The 16,331-nt window shown below is 44.9% G+C and overlaps 1 protein-coding gene across 1 annotated transcript in view; it reads right to left on the bottom strand.

Moving 5' to 3' along the window:
* PKD1 (polycystin 1, transient receptor potential channel interacting) overlaps positions 1–16,331 on the bottom strand; it is a 174,501-nt gene that overhangs the window by 16,741 nt on the left and 141,429 nt on the right. Inside the window, exons 29-36 of the mRNA XM_032230933.1 lie at positions 15,684–15,894; positions 12,819–12,945; positions 11,176–11,292; positions 9,747–9,796; positions 8,979–9,181; positions 6,880–6,985; positions 6,465–6,583; positions 5,725–5,927 (exon numbers count right to left, since the gene is read on the bottom strand). Of these exons, the coding sequence (XP_032086824.1) occupies positions 5,725–5,927; positions 6,465–6,583; positions 6,880–6,985; positions 8,979–9,181; positions 9,747–9,796; positions 11,176–11,292; positions 12,819–12,945; positions 15,684–15,894 (1,136 nt within the window). The remainder of the gene's footprint in view (positions 1–5,724; positions 5,928–6,464; positions 6,584–6,879; positions 6,986–8,978; positions 9,182–9,746; positions 9,797–11,175; positions 11,293–12,818; positions 12,946–15,683; positions 15,895–16,331) is intronic.

Raw genomic sequence — 16,331 nt, 5'->3', positions numbered from 1 at the left:
CGAATCCATTACTATTCTAGAGACAACTCCTGTTCATCATGCTCTGAACAGACACTCAAGGATTCTGGTTGGACCACAAGGGAATATGCTCCAGGCACAACTGATCTCAACAACCCCTGCCAATGTTTAGATTCCTCTCCCTGCACAGAACTGGCTCTCCGTCCTTGTGGCCTGGATCTTCCCAAGCAGAAGGTAAGAGGCTGGTCTGTAAATAATTCAGCCCCCAGGTCCAACCAGGAGCCGCAGAAAATCACTGTAGATTTTAGAAACAGATGGCATGGTCATACTCCACTCAGTATCAAGGATGCAGCTGCAGAGGTGCTCAACAGCATTAAGTATCTGGGGGTGCAGATAACTAACAATGTGAACTGATCTTTCCACACGTCATCCTTTCATGCAAGGATGCAAGCCAGTGTCTGCAAAGCATCCAAACCAGCATCTGCAATTCCTGCATCAGATGAGGAGAGCACATCTTTCTCCTTCTGTCCTGGCCACTTTATACCGAGGCATGCTGGAGAGTGTTACTGTTACCGCATCACTGTTCGATTTGGTGACTGCAGTGCCTCAGATGGAAAGTCCCTACAGAGAGTGGTGATGACAATGGAGAAGATTATAGAAAGCTCATTATTATTTAGGATACTGCTTATAAGCTCTATGTGCTTAGAGCTCAAAGCATTGTCAGAGACCCCACATACCCACTTCACGATCTGTTTCTGTTGCTCCCCTCTGGGAGGAGGTTTCAGAGTATTTCGAGCTGGACTTCCAGATTCTGTAACAGTTTTGTTCCCTATGCCATCTCTCTGGTATCACAAGATTCATTTATCTCACCACGTACATGTATACATCCGAACTAGACTGTGTTATCTCTCTATGTCATATAATGTATGTGGGTATATGCATAATTTTGTATTTATTTTGTCATGGATATGTAGGTTATATTGGAGCTGGAGACTCTTTGAGAGCTGTATGCAATGAAATTTCATTTTAATGTATGCCAAAGTGACAATGAAGTTATTCTATTATCTATTAGGTAGCTTCCTTGAAAACCAAATAAGTTTTGAATTGCCGCAGAAATTCTCCACAACAATTTTGACAGCCCAGTTTCTCTTGAAGGTGGGAGACGTTGGACAAAAATATTTGTTGGATGCAGGGGAGAGGAGGGGCCAATGTCACAATGTTACATTGTGCGGATTCGACTGTCTGAATCCACCGATGACACTTTTGGCTCTGGACGGTCTGGCAGGACCTAAACCGTCCCGAAGAGATGGTGACCGGGAAGACAAGACCTTAGATTACTTGGCAACAATGCCTAACCGGAAGTTAAAAAGTTGGCTTCTATGTATCCGAATGTACAGCCTAAATGTTGGAGGTGTGGTTCTCTCGATGCTACATATTATCATATATGGTGGACCTGCCAAAAGGTTAAGGCATTCTGGATAAAAATATGGTGGGTCATGCAAAATATTTTTAAAAGAAGGATAAAGTTTATTCCTCAGTTATTTTTACTAGGTATATGTACTGACTTTACAGTGGTAGAGACTAATTTGATTCTGCACCTGATAACTGCAGCAAGACTGTTGGTGGCGCAATATTGGAAGAAGGAAGACTTGCCTACAATCCAAGAATGGACATTGAAAGTAACAAACTTAGCCGAGATGGCTAAAATATCGGCATATCTCAAAGATCATTTAAATGAGATATATAAACGAGACTGGAAAAAATGGATTGACTATATACAAAATAAATACGGGACCAAGAAATTCCAGTTAGCCTATGCTTAAGATCAGAAATGATTTAAACGGTTAAAAGTTAGTTCAGTAAGAAGAAGCTAAGGTCAATGTAGAATGTCATTAATTTCTTTATTTCTTTTTTCTCAATAGATTTTAGACACAAAAAAATTGTACTTCAATGTCTTAATGATTGATAAATGATGAAATATTTGTGTTTTTTTTAAAGAAATAAAATAAAAATTACCACTTTAAAGACCTTGCTGGTCGCAGGGACATCGCAAAGTCCCTGATCAACCCAAGGGAAGCGCTTCCAACTGGCGGCAAACAGGCAGCCCCCCCCCCCCCCAGCTGACATAGTTGGAGACGGCTCCAGGAAGAGAGAATGGAAGTGTTTCCACCTGGTGAGGTGTTTTTTTTCTTTTCTTTTAGAAGATTGCCCTAAGAAACTCTTTTCTTAAACTTAATTAGTCCATTAAGCAAGAACAAAGTGGCGTATTTAATCCCTATTGGACTGCCTTAAAAAGTTTTTTGCTCTTGCCTGTAATCCTTTGTGGATTGAGTGATTGCAACGCTTCAGTTTTTTCCGCTTGAGGTGAAGGGATCTTTTTTTCCCCTATTTCCCTTTACTACTTTAACTTTTTTGGCTTAAATTAAAATTCTTATTACTTTAATAAATTTCTTCTTCTACTTGTTACAATATTATATTAAAGATACTTAAGGAAAGAGGTTTTAAAAGAGTCGAATCTGCCACTTGGAAGCCCAAGTCGGAAGCTTTTTTTCCTGTAATATTGTTGTAACAATATTTTCTTTGTTCACTCTTATTTACCTATACTGACTGTGCAATAGAAGGGTTTGGAATGTCTCTTTAAAACCTGATAAAGACCCAAGGTCACAAATAGTGGTGTGTGTAAAATATTTTGACAAGAATTGGAAAAGGAAAGAAAAACTTTAGAACCCTTCTTCTTTGAAAACCATAAAAGAACATTTGTCTAAAATAAAAATAGATATATTCCTCAAAATCTGTGACAGGCTAGAGTGGCAGATAGTACCAAATTCTTCTTCTTGCTTTTTCTTTATATTTCTTTTTACTCTAAAAAATGGATCAATACTCAGATGAAGAAAACTTGATAATTCAAAACATCTTGGCTGGACTTCAAAAAATCTCAGAAGGACTTGAGATATTTGACAAGAAATGAGATAGACTATGGGGTATCACAAAAAAAGATGATGGGGTTGCAGCCCCAGAAATTAAAGAAGTGAATGAAAATACAGAAAACAAAGATAAGAACTCAGATGAACTTATTAATGGAGTAAACGTGAGTGAAGGTGGAAAGAAGGGAAGCTGGAAAAGTGACTTTGATAATCTGGTGCTTCACCCCAAACTCCAAGATGCAGGAGAAAAAGAAAGAGCAAAAAAGATGGAGTTAATAAGACAAATCTATTCAGAAACCAACATGACAACCAAAGTTAAGCTTACATTAATAACAATTCAAGGGCAACAAAACTACATGAGAGATCGTTTAAGCTACAAAGTGCGGAGAAAAGTCTTAAACCCTGGAAAGGTTCTGGACACAGAATTGACACAACTGGCGAGAGATGAAAGACCATTTTGTTACTGGAAAGATACTGGTTAATAATGCCAATTGATGGAAAAAAGCTAGTTAATTTTTGATGATTATTAAGTAGAGATTTTAGTACCTTATAGACTGTTTTAGATTACCATTGAATGTTTATCCATTAACATAAATTTACTATGATACTAATAGAGAAATAATAACCCTAGTTAGGATACCAGGCCATAGAAATGCTAGTGTACATTCTGGGTGATTGTCAAATAGAAATGTTAATATCTCTTAGATTGTCTAAAATGTTGAATGTTTATTTTCTTAGCACGTAATTAACTAATTTAGGATTGACGGAAAAGTCCTATAAATCTTATTAATAAATCATTGTTTAAAGACAGTATAAAGTTATAATATTGTGTGGGCCTGGAGAGGACAGGTGAGATAATCAGTATATAACCTTTAGTTAACTACAATAATAACAATGAAATGTTAATGGACAATATTTAATGATACATACAGGTATGTTACGGGGGTGGGGAGAAATGCTCAGATATCCTACTTAACCGAATTAATTTTAGAATATGTCATAAAGGTGTAATGTTATTGGAGATCTATTGAAACTGCAAATGAATGCCAGTAGGTGGTTGTGTCTTCTAATATAAATGATTCTAGATAAAAACATGTTTAAACAATGGTAACCAAATGAGAATTATGGTACAGAGATAGTAAAATATATAACTTTCCTTTCTTGACTTAAAATGTACAACATGATTTGAATGAAGTATATGTAAGGACTGTGGAAGAAACACACGGAATATACCGTATTTATCGGCGTATAACACGCACCGGCGTATAACACACACCCCCCATTTTAACACAAAAATTTGAGTAAAATTTTTTTTCATTAAAAATAAATGACTTGGAAGCTCGGAACTTAATGTTGGATTAAAATTTATAACATTAGAACATGAATTATAACATTAACTCCTCTTAAAAGGCAAATATGAAATGAAAAAACACCTCTTTGAGCAAAAAAACTTAATCAGAATCACTGCTTTTTGGAAAACCAAAAACCTCTTCCTCATCTTCACTCTCTCCCTCTTTTTTCCCTTCCTTCCCCCTTCCTCTTGCCTATCAACTTCATCCTCTTTGTCTTTCTGCTCTTTCCCTCTCTTCCCCTTTTCTTCCTACCTCCTTCCTTCTCCCTCCCTTCTTCTTTTTCTTCCTTTCTTCTTCCATCTTCCTCCTTCTCCTTCCATTCTTTCTCCTTCCATCCATCTTTTCTCCTTCCATCTTCTCCCCCCCCTCCCTTCTTCTTTTCCTCCCCCCTCCCTCCTTCCTTCCTCTCCTTCCCTTTCTCACACACAGGAAGGGGAGGGGGGCTATCTAGTCGCTTTCACAGCATAATTTCTTTATCTAACTTTTAAAAAACAGTGTGCAAATCAAACGAGATTTTCGTAACCTGCGAAGCACCAAGTTATATTATGTTGTTACAAATTCGCAGCTACTCCATTCTTTCTGATAGGGAACTACATTTCCCAAGATGCCTCAGGTCCTCAAAGCGCTGAACGCAGCTTTGCAATTGACTCCAGCGAGGCCTGGCAGCCGCCGGCTGGGGTGGTTGTCAGGGCGATGCGGAGCGGACGCGCCGTTTGTTACTGCTTCCAGCAATCAAGACGGACAAGGGAAGCGACTGAAACGGACGCTGGCCGCAGGAGAGCGAGGCTGCTGCCAGCCGTTTCACCTTGCGCAGCGAATTTGACCGGGTCCCGGGGCTTCTGCCGGGTGGCAGAAGCCCGGGACCCAGTCAAATTCGCTGCGCAAAGTGAAACGGCCGGCAGCAGCCTCGCTCTCCTGCTGCGGCTTCTGTTTCAGTAGGGAAGAAAACTTCCTTTCGCTTCCCGAATTTGACTGGGTCCCGGGGCTTCTGCCGGGCGGCAGAAGCCCGGGAAGCGAAAGGAAGTTTTCTTCCCTATTGAAACAGAAGCCGCAGCAGGAGAGCAGGGCTGCTGCCGGCCGTTTCACCTTGCGCAGCGAATTTGACTGGGTCCCGGGCTTCTGCCACCCGGAGTATCGGCGTATAACACGCAGGCAGGGTTTAAGCTTGCAATTTTAGTTTTAAAACTGCGTGTTATACGCCGATAAATACGGTATTTGTAACCAATCGATACGCTTTCAACAAAATTTAACAAAAGATTTTTTTTTTTTTTTTTTTTTGTTTAACTAAAACTAAAAAAATTTCTCAAAAAAAAATATTGTCGGATGCCTACTCAAATTTTAGCAGCACAAACAAAAAAAAGATGGAACGTGGAAACGAGGGGAAGGTAGGGAATGGAATGTGGCCAGAGAGAAAGGGAACCAACCACCGGAGGGAATTGAGGAGGGAACCTAGAGTGATCTTCTGGGTCTCATCTTCTGTGAGAACTTACCTTAAGGGGTTCCCAGAGCAAAAAGGAGGAGAGGAAGCTAAAAATCCCTGAGATCAGCCACATGAGGGCCACACTGGAGCTGAACCCCACTCCGATCCACACGGAGATGCCAAAGCAGACGAGGAGGAGGAGGAGGCTGATGGCGTGTGCCAAGTAGGAGCACCAAGAGGGCAGCAGGCACTTCTGGAGATTGTGGTCCACAACTGCAGGGAAAAAATGGGGTGGGGAGGTAAATCTTGGCACAATGCCCCAGGTGGGTAAGAACCACACTGAGCAGGGACTTCATGCCACTGAAGGTGAGATGAGGCCTGCAGGAGCCTGAATGCTACACCCAAATACTTTCAGAGAGTAATTTCAGCATCCTCCAGGAATGCAACAAATGTACAAAAGATAGGCATAGTTGATCCTTCACTTTTCTGATTCCCTGCTTGTAGATGCCCCACCAGGGCAAAGAATTTTGGGTTAAGGCTTATTTAACAAAGAGATAGAAAAGTGACACAGTCACAACTGAGTTGCAGGAAAAGAGGTACAGATACTATGTAGGAAAAAGCCCCACCCATTGCCTGGAGGGCAATTCTAGACCAGGGTCTCTTGGCATCTTGGCACTGAGATCCCACCAGAAAGGCAGCTGTGAGACGCCCTGCAAGTTAAGAGCATCAGGTCTTTGTATGCCTTATTTGGAAGGGATGTGGGAGGCCTGAGGCCTTTGCACTTCCCCAGGTGGGGCCAGAAAAGGTTACCTGTTCGGGTTGATTTGGCGGAATGATTCAGTTCCCGGCCAGGGGCTGCCACGCTCTGGCCTTTCTCGTTCAGCCTCTGCAAGACGATCGCTTCCATCTTGTCTCCCGGCATGTTTGACCTACCGGAATAATCCAATGCAGGAACGCCTTCAAACAATGGCAGGAAGAAACTAAGAACTTTTTGGGGGGGGGGGTTGTTCCACTCGCCTCTCAGCCCATCTTCCTCCTGATTCACCAGGTGAGAAGCCAGGTGCAAGTCAGCCAAGGGAAACCCTACACAATGCACTGCCCCCTTTTGCACATGTTGCATCTCTCTGTCTCAGAAATGCAACCTAGGAGATTGGGAGGGGGTACTTCTGAGAGCTTCCTTTCTCCCCACCCTTCAACATATTCCTTCTCCTCCCCACAGACTTACAGCCCAGAGAGGAGGTCTTTTTCCACCTTGGGGCAATTTCCCACTTCCTGAAGATGGGGGATGCCACCAGCTCCGTCTGCAAGAATCTGCCGTATCAGATCTTCATCTGTTATGGGAAGAACAAACAGGGTTCTCAGGGCAAATGGTACCTCCGATGGGTGTTGTGGAGGGAGGGTGTGTTTGTGTGTGTGGGGCGGGTGGGGGGGCATGGCCTGTCTTCCTACTAGGTTCACAAGACCAAGCGTTCCACCATACCAACAGACGGCATTGCCCAATTGCTGGGAAGGGAGTCCTCCCCTGTGAAACATCACATCCTTCCACCCACAGGGAATGGGGGCAGGCCGTCCTCTCTGGGCCCTGCGTTGGAAACCCTATGGGAAATTTGTGACGGGAGGGAGATCAAGACGCCTGTCCATGTCTGCTAGAGAGAAGTTGCCTGAGGATGGGCTCCAGCCCGAGTCCCAAAGCTCAGAAGACTCAACCTCTCGTCCCGGTGACCGACCCAGGTTGGAACCTGCAACATTAACCTGGGACACACAGATCAGTGGTGGATTACAACCGGTATTGTTCCTGTACGGTGCTCCGGAGAGCCCACCTTTCCACCCACGCGCCTTACCGGTATTCAAAATTTTCGGGGCTTCCGTGCAGGCACACGGAGCATACAGCACCTGCGCGGATCTCACTTTTCTGAGAGAGACGACTGGGGCAGGCCTGGAATCTGGAGTTCTCACCCAAAATACAAAGCTATTCTTTCCAATTCGCAATCCCCCCGCCCCATGATAGGTTACAGCTCTCTCGGAGGCGTCCAAGAAGGGTGTGTTAAGTTGGTGAGAGCTGGTTTAATGTCAACGGTCCGACTAGCGAACCTCAAAGGAATAGACACTCTCAGGATCTTTAAATTCCCCAAAGTATAACTTTATTGGACACACCATCTCAGAACTGCAGAAGTAAAACCAGCTCTGGTTTCCCCATTCAAAAGTTCACTTAGTTAAACAATAGATTCCCTTTCTCCCGACCACTGGATGCTCACATTGTCCAATTATAAGACTTCCTTTTGTTATGAGAAAGAGTCCGTGTCTCTGTCTAACAACTGCGACATTGAAAGCTTAGCATTCCATTGGCCCCCCTCCCTCCTCCCACTTGAATGGCAAGATGAAAAGTGATAGAAACTCAGAAGAAGTAAAGTGTTTCAATCTTCACACAAGAGGTGTCAAACTGGTAACATTTCTTTCTCAGGGCAAATGGCCTTGAAGATCCTTGTAGAAGCCAGTTTGGTGATCCGTCTTCCTCCTTGTCACTGCCCCCTCCCTAGTTCCCACGTTTGAAGTTATAGTTAATAGCACCAAATAAACCCTCATCCTCCCTCCCCCCTCCTGCCTTTATGGCAGGGCACTGGCAAGGCACCAAGTCGGTGATGATGAGCCTGACACTTCATTCATGTCTCCTCTGCAGAAGTTGGTCTGCAAGTTCCTCTTTAAGTCCTCTTGGTGTCACTGTCCTCCAAGTCAGAGGGATCCTCCCTCCCTCCCTCCCTCCCTCCCACTTTCTTTCCTTCCAGCCTGAGCGCTTGTGGGGGAGAACCGTTAACACGTTTGGCCTAGCCTCCTAGGACTTCCTGAGGACTGGAAACTCTGGGCAGGTTGAGGTGAAACAGGTGCCCACTGGACTCAATAAGGCTTGATTTGGGTTAGCAAGGTCCAACAAACCAGCTTTTAAAACCTTGATTTAGCAGTGGGCATGAATAACATGTGAAGCTCAGAGTTTTTCCTGGCTCTGCATTGCAAAAACCTTTCTAATGCAGAGATATCCTAGAAAGAGAACATTGAGGGGTCTCCAGGATGTGGTAAAAAAAAGGCATGATGGTGCAATCAAGGTTCTGCCCTTTTGAATTGTGCCCCACACACAAAATGCACATAAAAATCTGACGGTGCTTCAGACCCCTGGCAGATACCCTGTGGGAGCCCCCCCCTTGTTCTTTCTCTCATGGCCCCTCTGATTCTTCACACAAGGTCCCCCTCTGGGCAGATCTAAGGGCCGATTCTACACCAGATGTCAAAGTCCCTTGCAAGCCCCCAGTGGCTTCTCCTTCCCCTCCTTACCGGAAGCGGAGAAGTATTTGGCTTGAGCCTGGGGAAAGACCGGAGTCTGGCCGTCCCCCTCAGGGGCCAAAGGAGCCTCGAGGCGGAGATGACGACTGGTCCGCCCTCTCTTCAGCTTCTGGATGGTGTTGCCCATGATGGACGGGTCGCTGAGCAGGTCTGGCCAGTTGAGCAGGGCTTCGTTGGACTGCCACCGGATCAGGCTGGTCCAAAAATGGAACGGAGGGAAACTGAGAATTCCCATCTACTCTGCTTCTCCCCCTTCCTCCAAATCTGGTCTCAAGGTTTGTACAGGTAGTTCTCCACTTATGATGGGTCACTTAATGAACTTTGAAGTTACCACCCAATTTTGAAGTTCTGATGACCACAACCCCCTCCCCCTCCACTGGGCATGCAACAACCAGCTCAACTTTGGCTGCTTGCAGTGTCCTGCGGTCACAATTTTCAACATTTTTTGCCAGTTTCCAGCATTTATTTCTGATTTCTGGCAAAAAACCCCACTCACTGGATAAAACAGATTTCCTTAACGACTGCCACATCATTTAAAGACCATTAAAAAAGTCATAAAATTGGGCATGGTCACATGGTGACCTGCTTAATGACCACAATGACTTAATAGGTAATTCCGGGCTCAATTACAGTCCATGGCTACTTTTCTCAGCCTTGCTCCCATACGACTAAACTCTACTTGCAAACAGCAGGTGGCAGCACTGAGCCAAGCTTGGCTGTTCTTACAAGGCTAAGCTGTTGGTCGAGCCAAGGACTTACCTTTTTGAATCGTCCAGGATCAAATCGGTTTTGGTCTCCTCTGAAAAAGCCTGTAAAGGAAGAGAGAGTGAAAGGGACAAGCGTTTAGCCCATTGGCTGTCCTTGAGATGCCCTTTCTAGACAGGGACAATTGAGAGCATCCTGTCATACCCTGTTACTGTCTGGTTTGGAAGCATTTCTGCTTCGGACAGGAAGGCAATGCAGAGAGTGATGAGGACTGCAGAAAAGATTATTGGAAGTTCACCTTCCTTCCATCCAGGACATGGCATATAAACCATGGAGGAGGCTTCACAATAACCAAACAGAACAACTAGATTCTGTAACAGCTTTCTTGAGACATCAGAATTTCATTTTTTCATGTTTGCCAGTGTGTTCACAGAAAAAAAAGAGACAATAAAGGTTATATCTTGTCTTTGTTGTGGTCTGCCGGCAGCCTAGGGAACTGGCAGCAGATTTGGACAGTGAGGAGGTTGGGGAGGAAGATGGGTCAGTCCTGGAGTCTGGGGAAGGCTCAGATGAGGGCTCTGCATCGGAGGCAGAGAGGAGGCCAGGGCCATATGGGAGTTATGTACTGTCTCCAGAGCCTCCAGAGTTGGACAGCAGAGAGGCAGAGGTGCCAGAAGGCAAGAACAGTTAAGACAAAAGGGACGACTCGTGAGTAAGGTTTGGAGGTGATTGGCGCCTCCCATAAGACATAAAGGAGGAGCAAAGGCACGTGAGCCTTTGCAGGAAGCAACTTGGTTCATGCTGGTCAGTTTACCTTCTGAAAATACGTTTGGACTCTTTGCTCCATGTAGCCTTGCCAAGTTAATTGCCAATTAAGTCTTTGGCATTGTTTTCAAAGAAGACAAAGGTGGGTGCTTATCAGCCTTATCCCAAAGGACTTTGGCAGCCTTCTGCAGAACTCTTTCCAAACTATTTGGGACTCATTATGGGTTGTGAATGAGAATAATTCACAGCCTTTGAAGTAAAAAGAGGGTTTTTGGACCTAATCATGTGCTTTTTATTGTATCAGGAAGCCTAGGCCAGAACTGTCTTGTCTTGTCCTGTCCTGTCCTGTCTGGCTCAGGACCAGGTTACTTAAGAGACCATCCTCTCTTGTGGTTTCTGCCATCCAGTTTGGTTGGACAGGACAGGTTGGGTCCCCCCAGCCAAAGAATAGGGACAGGAGACGTGTCTTCTCTGCCATAGCCCTTCCTTCTGGAACATTCTCCCCTCAGAGTTGAGGAGGACCCCAACTCTGTTGGCCTTCCACAAGAAGCATTGTGCCCGGCCCTGGGGCCCTGAGGATGCGAAGGGCCCCATTTCATAGCTATATTGACATCTATGTTTTTTTCCTGTGTATGTGTGTATAAGAAAAGATTCCCAGGACCGGCTAGAGGTTGCAGGGTGGCATGGAGAGAAAAGGGGAAGCCCTGATTCTCCTCACCTCTGTCCGAAGTCCAGGGAAAGTGATGAAGGAGCTCTCCAGAAGCGATGAGTCCAGGTAGTTGTCAATCTCCAAAGACTGCTGGTCTGAATGGGCCAGAGACTGGCTGATGGTCACCTGCAGGGGAGGAGGCTGCTTGAGGGAGGGAGGTGAGATCACGGGGTGGGGGAACAGAAATTTAAATCTGCCTCAATTTGTCCCAAAGGGGATTTTTCAAAAGGTAACTGGGCCTTGTTTTTCCTTGAAGTAATTTTGCTTCTCCTCCAGGAAGCTTCTTCAGCTTTGAATGAATGGTGGAGAATTCTACCAGAACTGAAGAAGCTTCTTGGATGAGAAGCGAAATTTCTTCAAGAAAAAACCAAGGAAGTCCTGTTGCCTTTTGAAAAACCACCTTTGGGACAGCCATGACCTGGATATGTATATCAACTAACATGACAATATGCAGATAAGTAAACTGCAAAATTTCCGGACTGTGTACACAAGATTTATAAGCCAACTGGTATAGATTACCATTTTTAATGTCAGTGCCCAGTTAGGCATTTCTTTAGATTAAAAATATTTGAAGAAAGTCAGACAAATCAGCTTACGATCTTTCATAATGAACGCTGCTGCTGATGTTGGTTTATTGCCCTTATTTTCCAAGGCATCAAAATTGATGCAACATAGGGAATTAAAACCATTGCTATTTTTAGCTGCCAAGTTTCTTATTACAAAACAATGGAAAAATATTGTTTCAATTGGAACATCACTATTTAAAAATCTGGAAATTTGTTATAAAAATTGAACTGTTGAGTCCTTGGAGATTCCTGTAGTGTCATTATAGTCAACAACAGACAATGCAAGTATTACAAGAGAGCAAATTCCAACAACTTTATTCCAAGGAGATTGAAGTTTGAGCAACTTCTGAAACTAAACATCTTCAAGTCTGTGGAGATTCTGAGTTACCCAGGTCATGGTTGCCCCAAAGGTGCTTTTTCTAAAGGCAAGTGGACTTTCTTTGCTTCAAGGAAAAGCAAAAAGTTTATCTTCTCATCCAAGAAGCTACTTTTTTTTTTACATGTATGAAAAAAAACTTTATTTGAAAATATGAACATGATATTTTAAATATTTAACAGAGCTGCACAGCAAATAAGATATGTTTTTATTTATTGGGAAAACCTAACAGCAAGAATTTGCACCATATTTCATTTCTTGTGTGAACATGATAATTAAGGCATTACAAATGTTATGCTTTTTTAAAAAACAGAATGGCAATATCTCTCTGGCCCTATAAGTAGTCCCTCCCCTCATATATAGGCAAATAAAGCACCAGACTGTTCAGCTACTTTGAACCCAAGAAGCTTCTTCAGCTCCGACTGAATGGTGGAGAATGGAAGGATTTAACAAGGAATATAAATCTTTCCATTTTCCACCATTCTGTCAGAACTGAAGAAGCTTCTTGGATGAGAAGAGAAACGTCTTCAAGGAAAAAGCCCAGTTGCCTTTTCAAAAAGCACCTTTGGGACATCTTTAAGAGTTGGGGGGGGGGCATTGTGGAACCCCTAAATGAAACCTTCCCAGGCCATTCTTTTGGACTTCCTAGGGAACAGGGAAGCTGTTCTGAACTCCACACATGTTTTAAATGGGCTCCCTTCCATTGTTACCTTGCTCCGTGCCATCCGGAAGAGGAACAGGAGAACCAGGTACACAGGATAAACCACCAAACTGGAGACCAAGCCAACCAAGACTGTTTCGCCATTAACCGGGATCAGGGTGGAGATGGGCTCCGGACTAAAAACAGAACCAAAAAAGTGTCAATTGGAAGCTGTTTGTCTGCCTGTCAATAAGACTCCAGAAAATGTAGACAGGGGTTCAATGCTGTTTATTGTCTAACCCTGTTTCCCCAAAATAAGACCTCCCCAGATAATAAGCCCAATTGGGCTTTTGAGCGCATGTGCTAAAATAAGCCTCCTCCCCAAAAACATTGCAACACAGCAGCAGCCATGAGGTGACCACACTCACTGCCTCCTGCACCTCAAAAATAATAAGACCTCCCCCAAAATAAGGCCAAGCGCTTATTTTGGGGGTCAAAAGAAAATAAGGCCATGTCTGGAAACACGGTAAAGAGAGGAGGGAGTGAGAGACAGAGGGAGGGGGGGTAGAGAGAGAGAGATGCAGAGAGGGAGGGAGAGAGAGAGATGTCAAAAGCGTTTTGTGGTTCTGCGTGTCTTTTAACAACCGGTTCTCTATGACCGGCTGGGTAGACATGGCGGGGGAGGGGGGTGTCATGTGTCTGGGTGGGAAGGAATGGCATCAAGTTGGCCACGCCCACTCAGATTTTGTGGCTCCCGGTGTTTTCTTTTCTTTGGGAAAGGGGCCCAACTGGTTCTCTGAGTGTTTAAGGTTGCTTAAACTTTTCTGCCTCTGAGGGAACCTGAGCATCAGCGGCTCTTCTAGGAATCTTTCGAGCTCATTATGTTGGGAGAATAAAATGGGTGGCTCAGATGATGGGGGCCAGGCTCGGTATTTTGACTTAACTGTATTAAAAGTAATAATTTATACAGCGATGTTATTATTTAATGCAGTTCCAGATGTACAAACTTGGATCACTGAAACAAATTAGGTTTTTGAAAAGAATGGACTCTGTATGGATGGAGTGGAAAGATCAGGCAATCAATCGATGCTGTTCCAGGCAGCTGTGCTAATGACATGTTTAAAAATGAAGCTGCTTAATTTCTTGTATATAGTAGGAAGTTACATATTGCAGTTTTGTTTTTGTATTTCGTTCTTTCTGCAGTGTTTTTCCTTTTTTATATTAAAACAATACATTTTAAGAATTTATTCTTAAATAAATAAAACAAAATAAAAATATCCCAGCAGGTTTTACACTGAGCGTCCTGCCCAGAGGTTGCACCAGTCTAGATTTAAGCCTGTGGGAATCAAGACAGCAGGAAGGCCCATTTGCAGAGAGGGGATGCCCAGCGGGTCAATTTTGTGAACTGAGTGGGAGGAAAGGAGGCACCCAGCTGTCTTCCTCTGCCCTTCTTCTCTTCTTCCATTACACCCAGAAGAAAGACAAGGACCCCAAAGGCTTGAGACAGACTTCCAGCTTCCTTCAGTTGAACAAAATCTGCCACAAACGGTAACGTTTAATATACCGAAGAGGGGGAAATGATTAAAGATGGCAGTTATCATATTTAAATTAAGACTTATCAATTCAAATTAAATTGGTGTAAACCTTGCCCTGCCTTGAGCACACAACCCTTTGCAAGGGGCTCAAAAGCTTAAAGATGGTGCAAACATTCGTTCTGGGACAGGAAGCCGCCTCATCCCATTTGGAGCTGATACCTGGTGTTATTCGCTCCAGAACCAGTGTCTTTCTCTCTTGTCTATGGAGATTCCCCCTCATCCAAGTCATGGTCGTCCCAAAGGTGCTTTTTTCAAGAGGCAACTGGGCTATTCTTTGTTTTTCCTTAATGACGTTTCGCTTCTCATCCAAGAAGCTTCTTCGGTTCTTCTTCAGTTAGAACTAAAGAAGCTTCTTGGATGAGAAGCGAAACATCTTCAAAGAAAAACAAGAAAGTCCAGTTGCCTTTTGATAAAGGACCTTTGGGTCTGTCTTTCATCTTCCTTCCACTCAGGGCAGGACTACTCAAGCTGGGCTCCAGTATCTATCTAGGCCCACTTTGGACTGAAGGGGGGAGAGGGGGGCTGCAGGCGAGTACCGTATTTTTTGGAGTATAAGATGCACCAGGTTTTTGAAGAGGCATTTTTTTAAAAAAAAAATAACACTCTGCAGACCTCCCAAACCCTCAGCATGCCTCATATTTTGTGAAAAATGGGGCATGCAGAGAGTTTGAGAGGCCTGCAAAGTGCTCCTGGAAGCTGGAAAAAAAGGCATAGACTAAAGGCTATTCATGCACAAAAAAAGGGCATGCATAGCCTTTAGGAGGCTTGTAGGATGCTCCTGGAGGCTGGGGGGGGGGGGCAAAAATGAGCAAAAAATGGCCCATTTTCTGCTTGTTTTAGCTCTCCCCTGCCCCCAGGAGCACTTTGCAGGCCACCCAAACCCTCTGCACCTCCATTTTTGTAAAGGGGGCAGGGTTTTGGGGGCCCAACAATGCTGTATTCAGTGTATAAGATGCACCCAGATTTTCACCCTCTTTTGGGGGGGAGAGGTGTGTCTTATACTCCGAAAAATAAGATAATTGCTACTAAGGTAGGGAAGGGTCTCCTGGGGCACCTAAAGACCCAGAGAGAGAGTCACGGATGTTCTTCGGTGGTCAGTGGTGGCCACTGTCTCCTGAGCAGCTTAAACAGGAGCCATGAGGAGAACCTGGGAAAGTCACCCCTTTAGGGACCCGGGGGGGGAGGGGCTAAATTGAAGAGGAGGAATAATGCAGGGCCAACATTTCCTCCTCCCCTCTTCCATTTAATCTTGGGCAAAGATTGTGGAAGGTTCTTCTTTCAGCGGAGGTTGGGCCGAGAAGGACCTGGCGCTTGCAACACTTTTGATGCTGGTGGCTCACCTGAAGTTGGCATCTGCCACAACCCCGTACCACACGGCATTGGCACAGAGGAAGAGGAAGATGAGGACGCAGCAGCACGATGCTCTCTGGACCCGTGTGAAGCGGCTGCGAGGGGGCCGGTCCCACAGCGAGAGCCAGACGTGCCTCTCGAAGAAACCCCGCTGCAGCTCGCCCACGAAGATGCGGAAGAAGCTCCTCAGGTCGGCCTCACCTGTGGAGGGAGACAAACGGGTGAAAGGGAGGCTACGGAGCAGGAGTGGGGACCAGCAGAGCATGGCTGGCTCAGGGATTCTGGGAGTTGAAGTCCACAAGGCATAAGAGGGCCATTGAGATAGAGCATGAAGCAGCAGAGGCTACGGGAGACTCTCCTCCCCTTCCCCGTGCCTTACAGGGGCCCGTCCACAAGAACTGGGCTCTGCTGGAGGAGACTGGTGTGGGCTCGTCCTCACTCCAATCCACTCCACCTGAGGGAGCGGAAGGGGAATCTCTCTGAGAAGATCATTGGTGTTCTTGCTAAAGAGTGCGGCTCTCTCACGTTCAGGCCTTCCTTTTGTGTTTCCCTTCCCACAAAATCGGCATCTGATCTGGGGCAGCCATTTTGTCCTTGCTGTGAAGACTCAAGCCAAGCATGGCTGTTAGCTTCCTCAA

Source organism: Thamnophis elegans, chromosome 14, assembly GCF_009769535.1.
Source record: "Thamnophis elegans isolate rThaEle1 chromosome 14, rThaEle1.pri, whole genome shotgun sequence".
In the NCBI taxonomy this organism is placed as follows: Eukaryota; Metazoa; Chordata; class Lepidosauria; order Squamata; family Colubridae; genus Thamnophis; species Thamnophis elegans.
The sequence above is the reverse complement of the archived record's forward strand: the minus strand, read 5'-3'. Positions and strand labels throughout refer to the sequence as shown.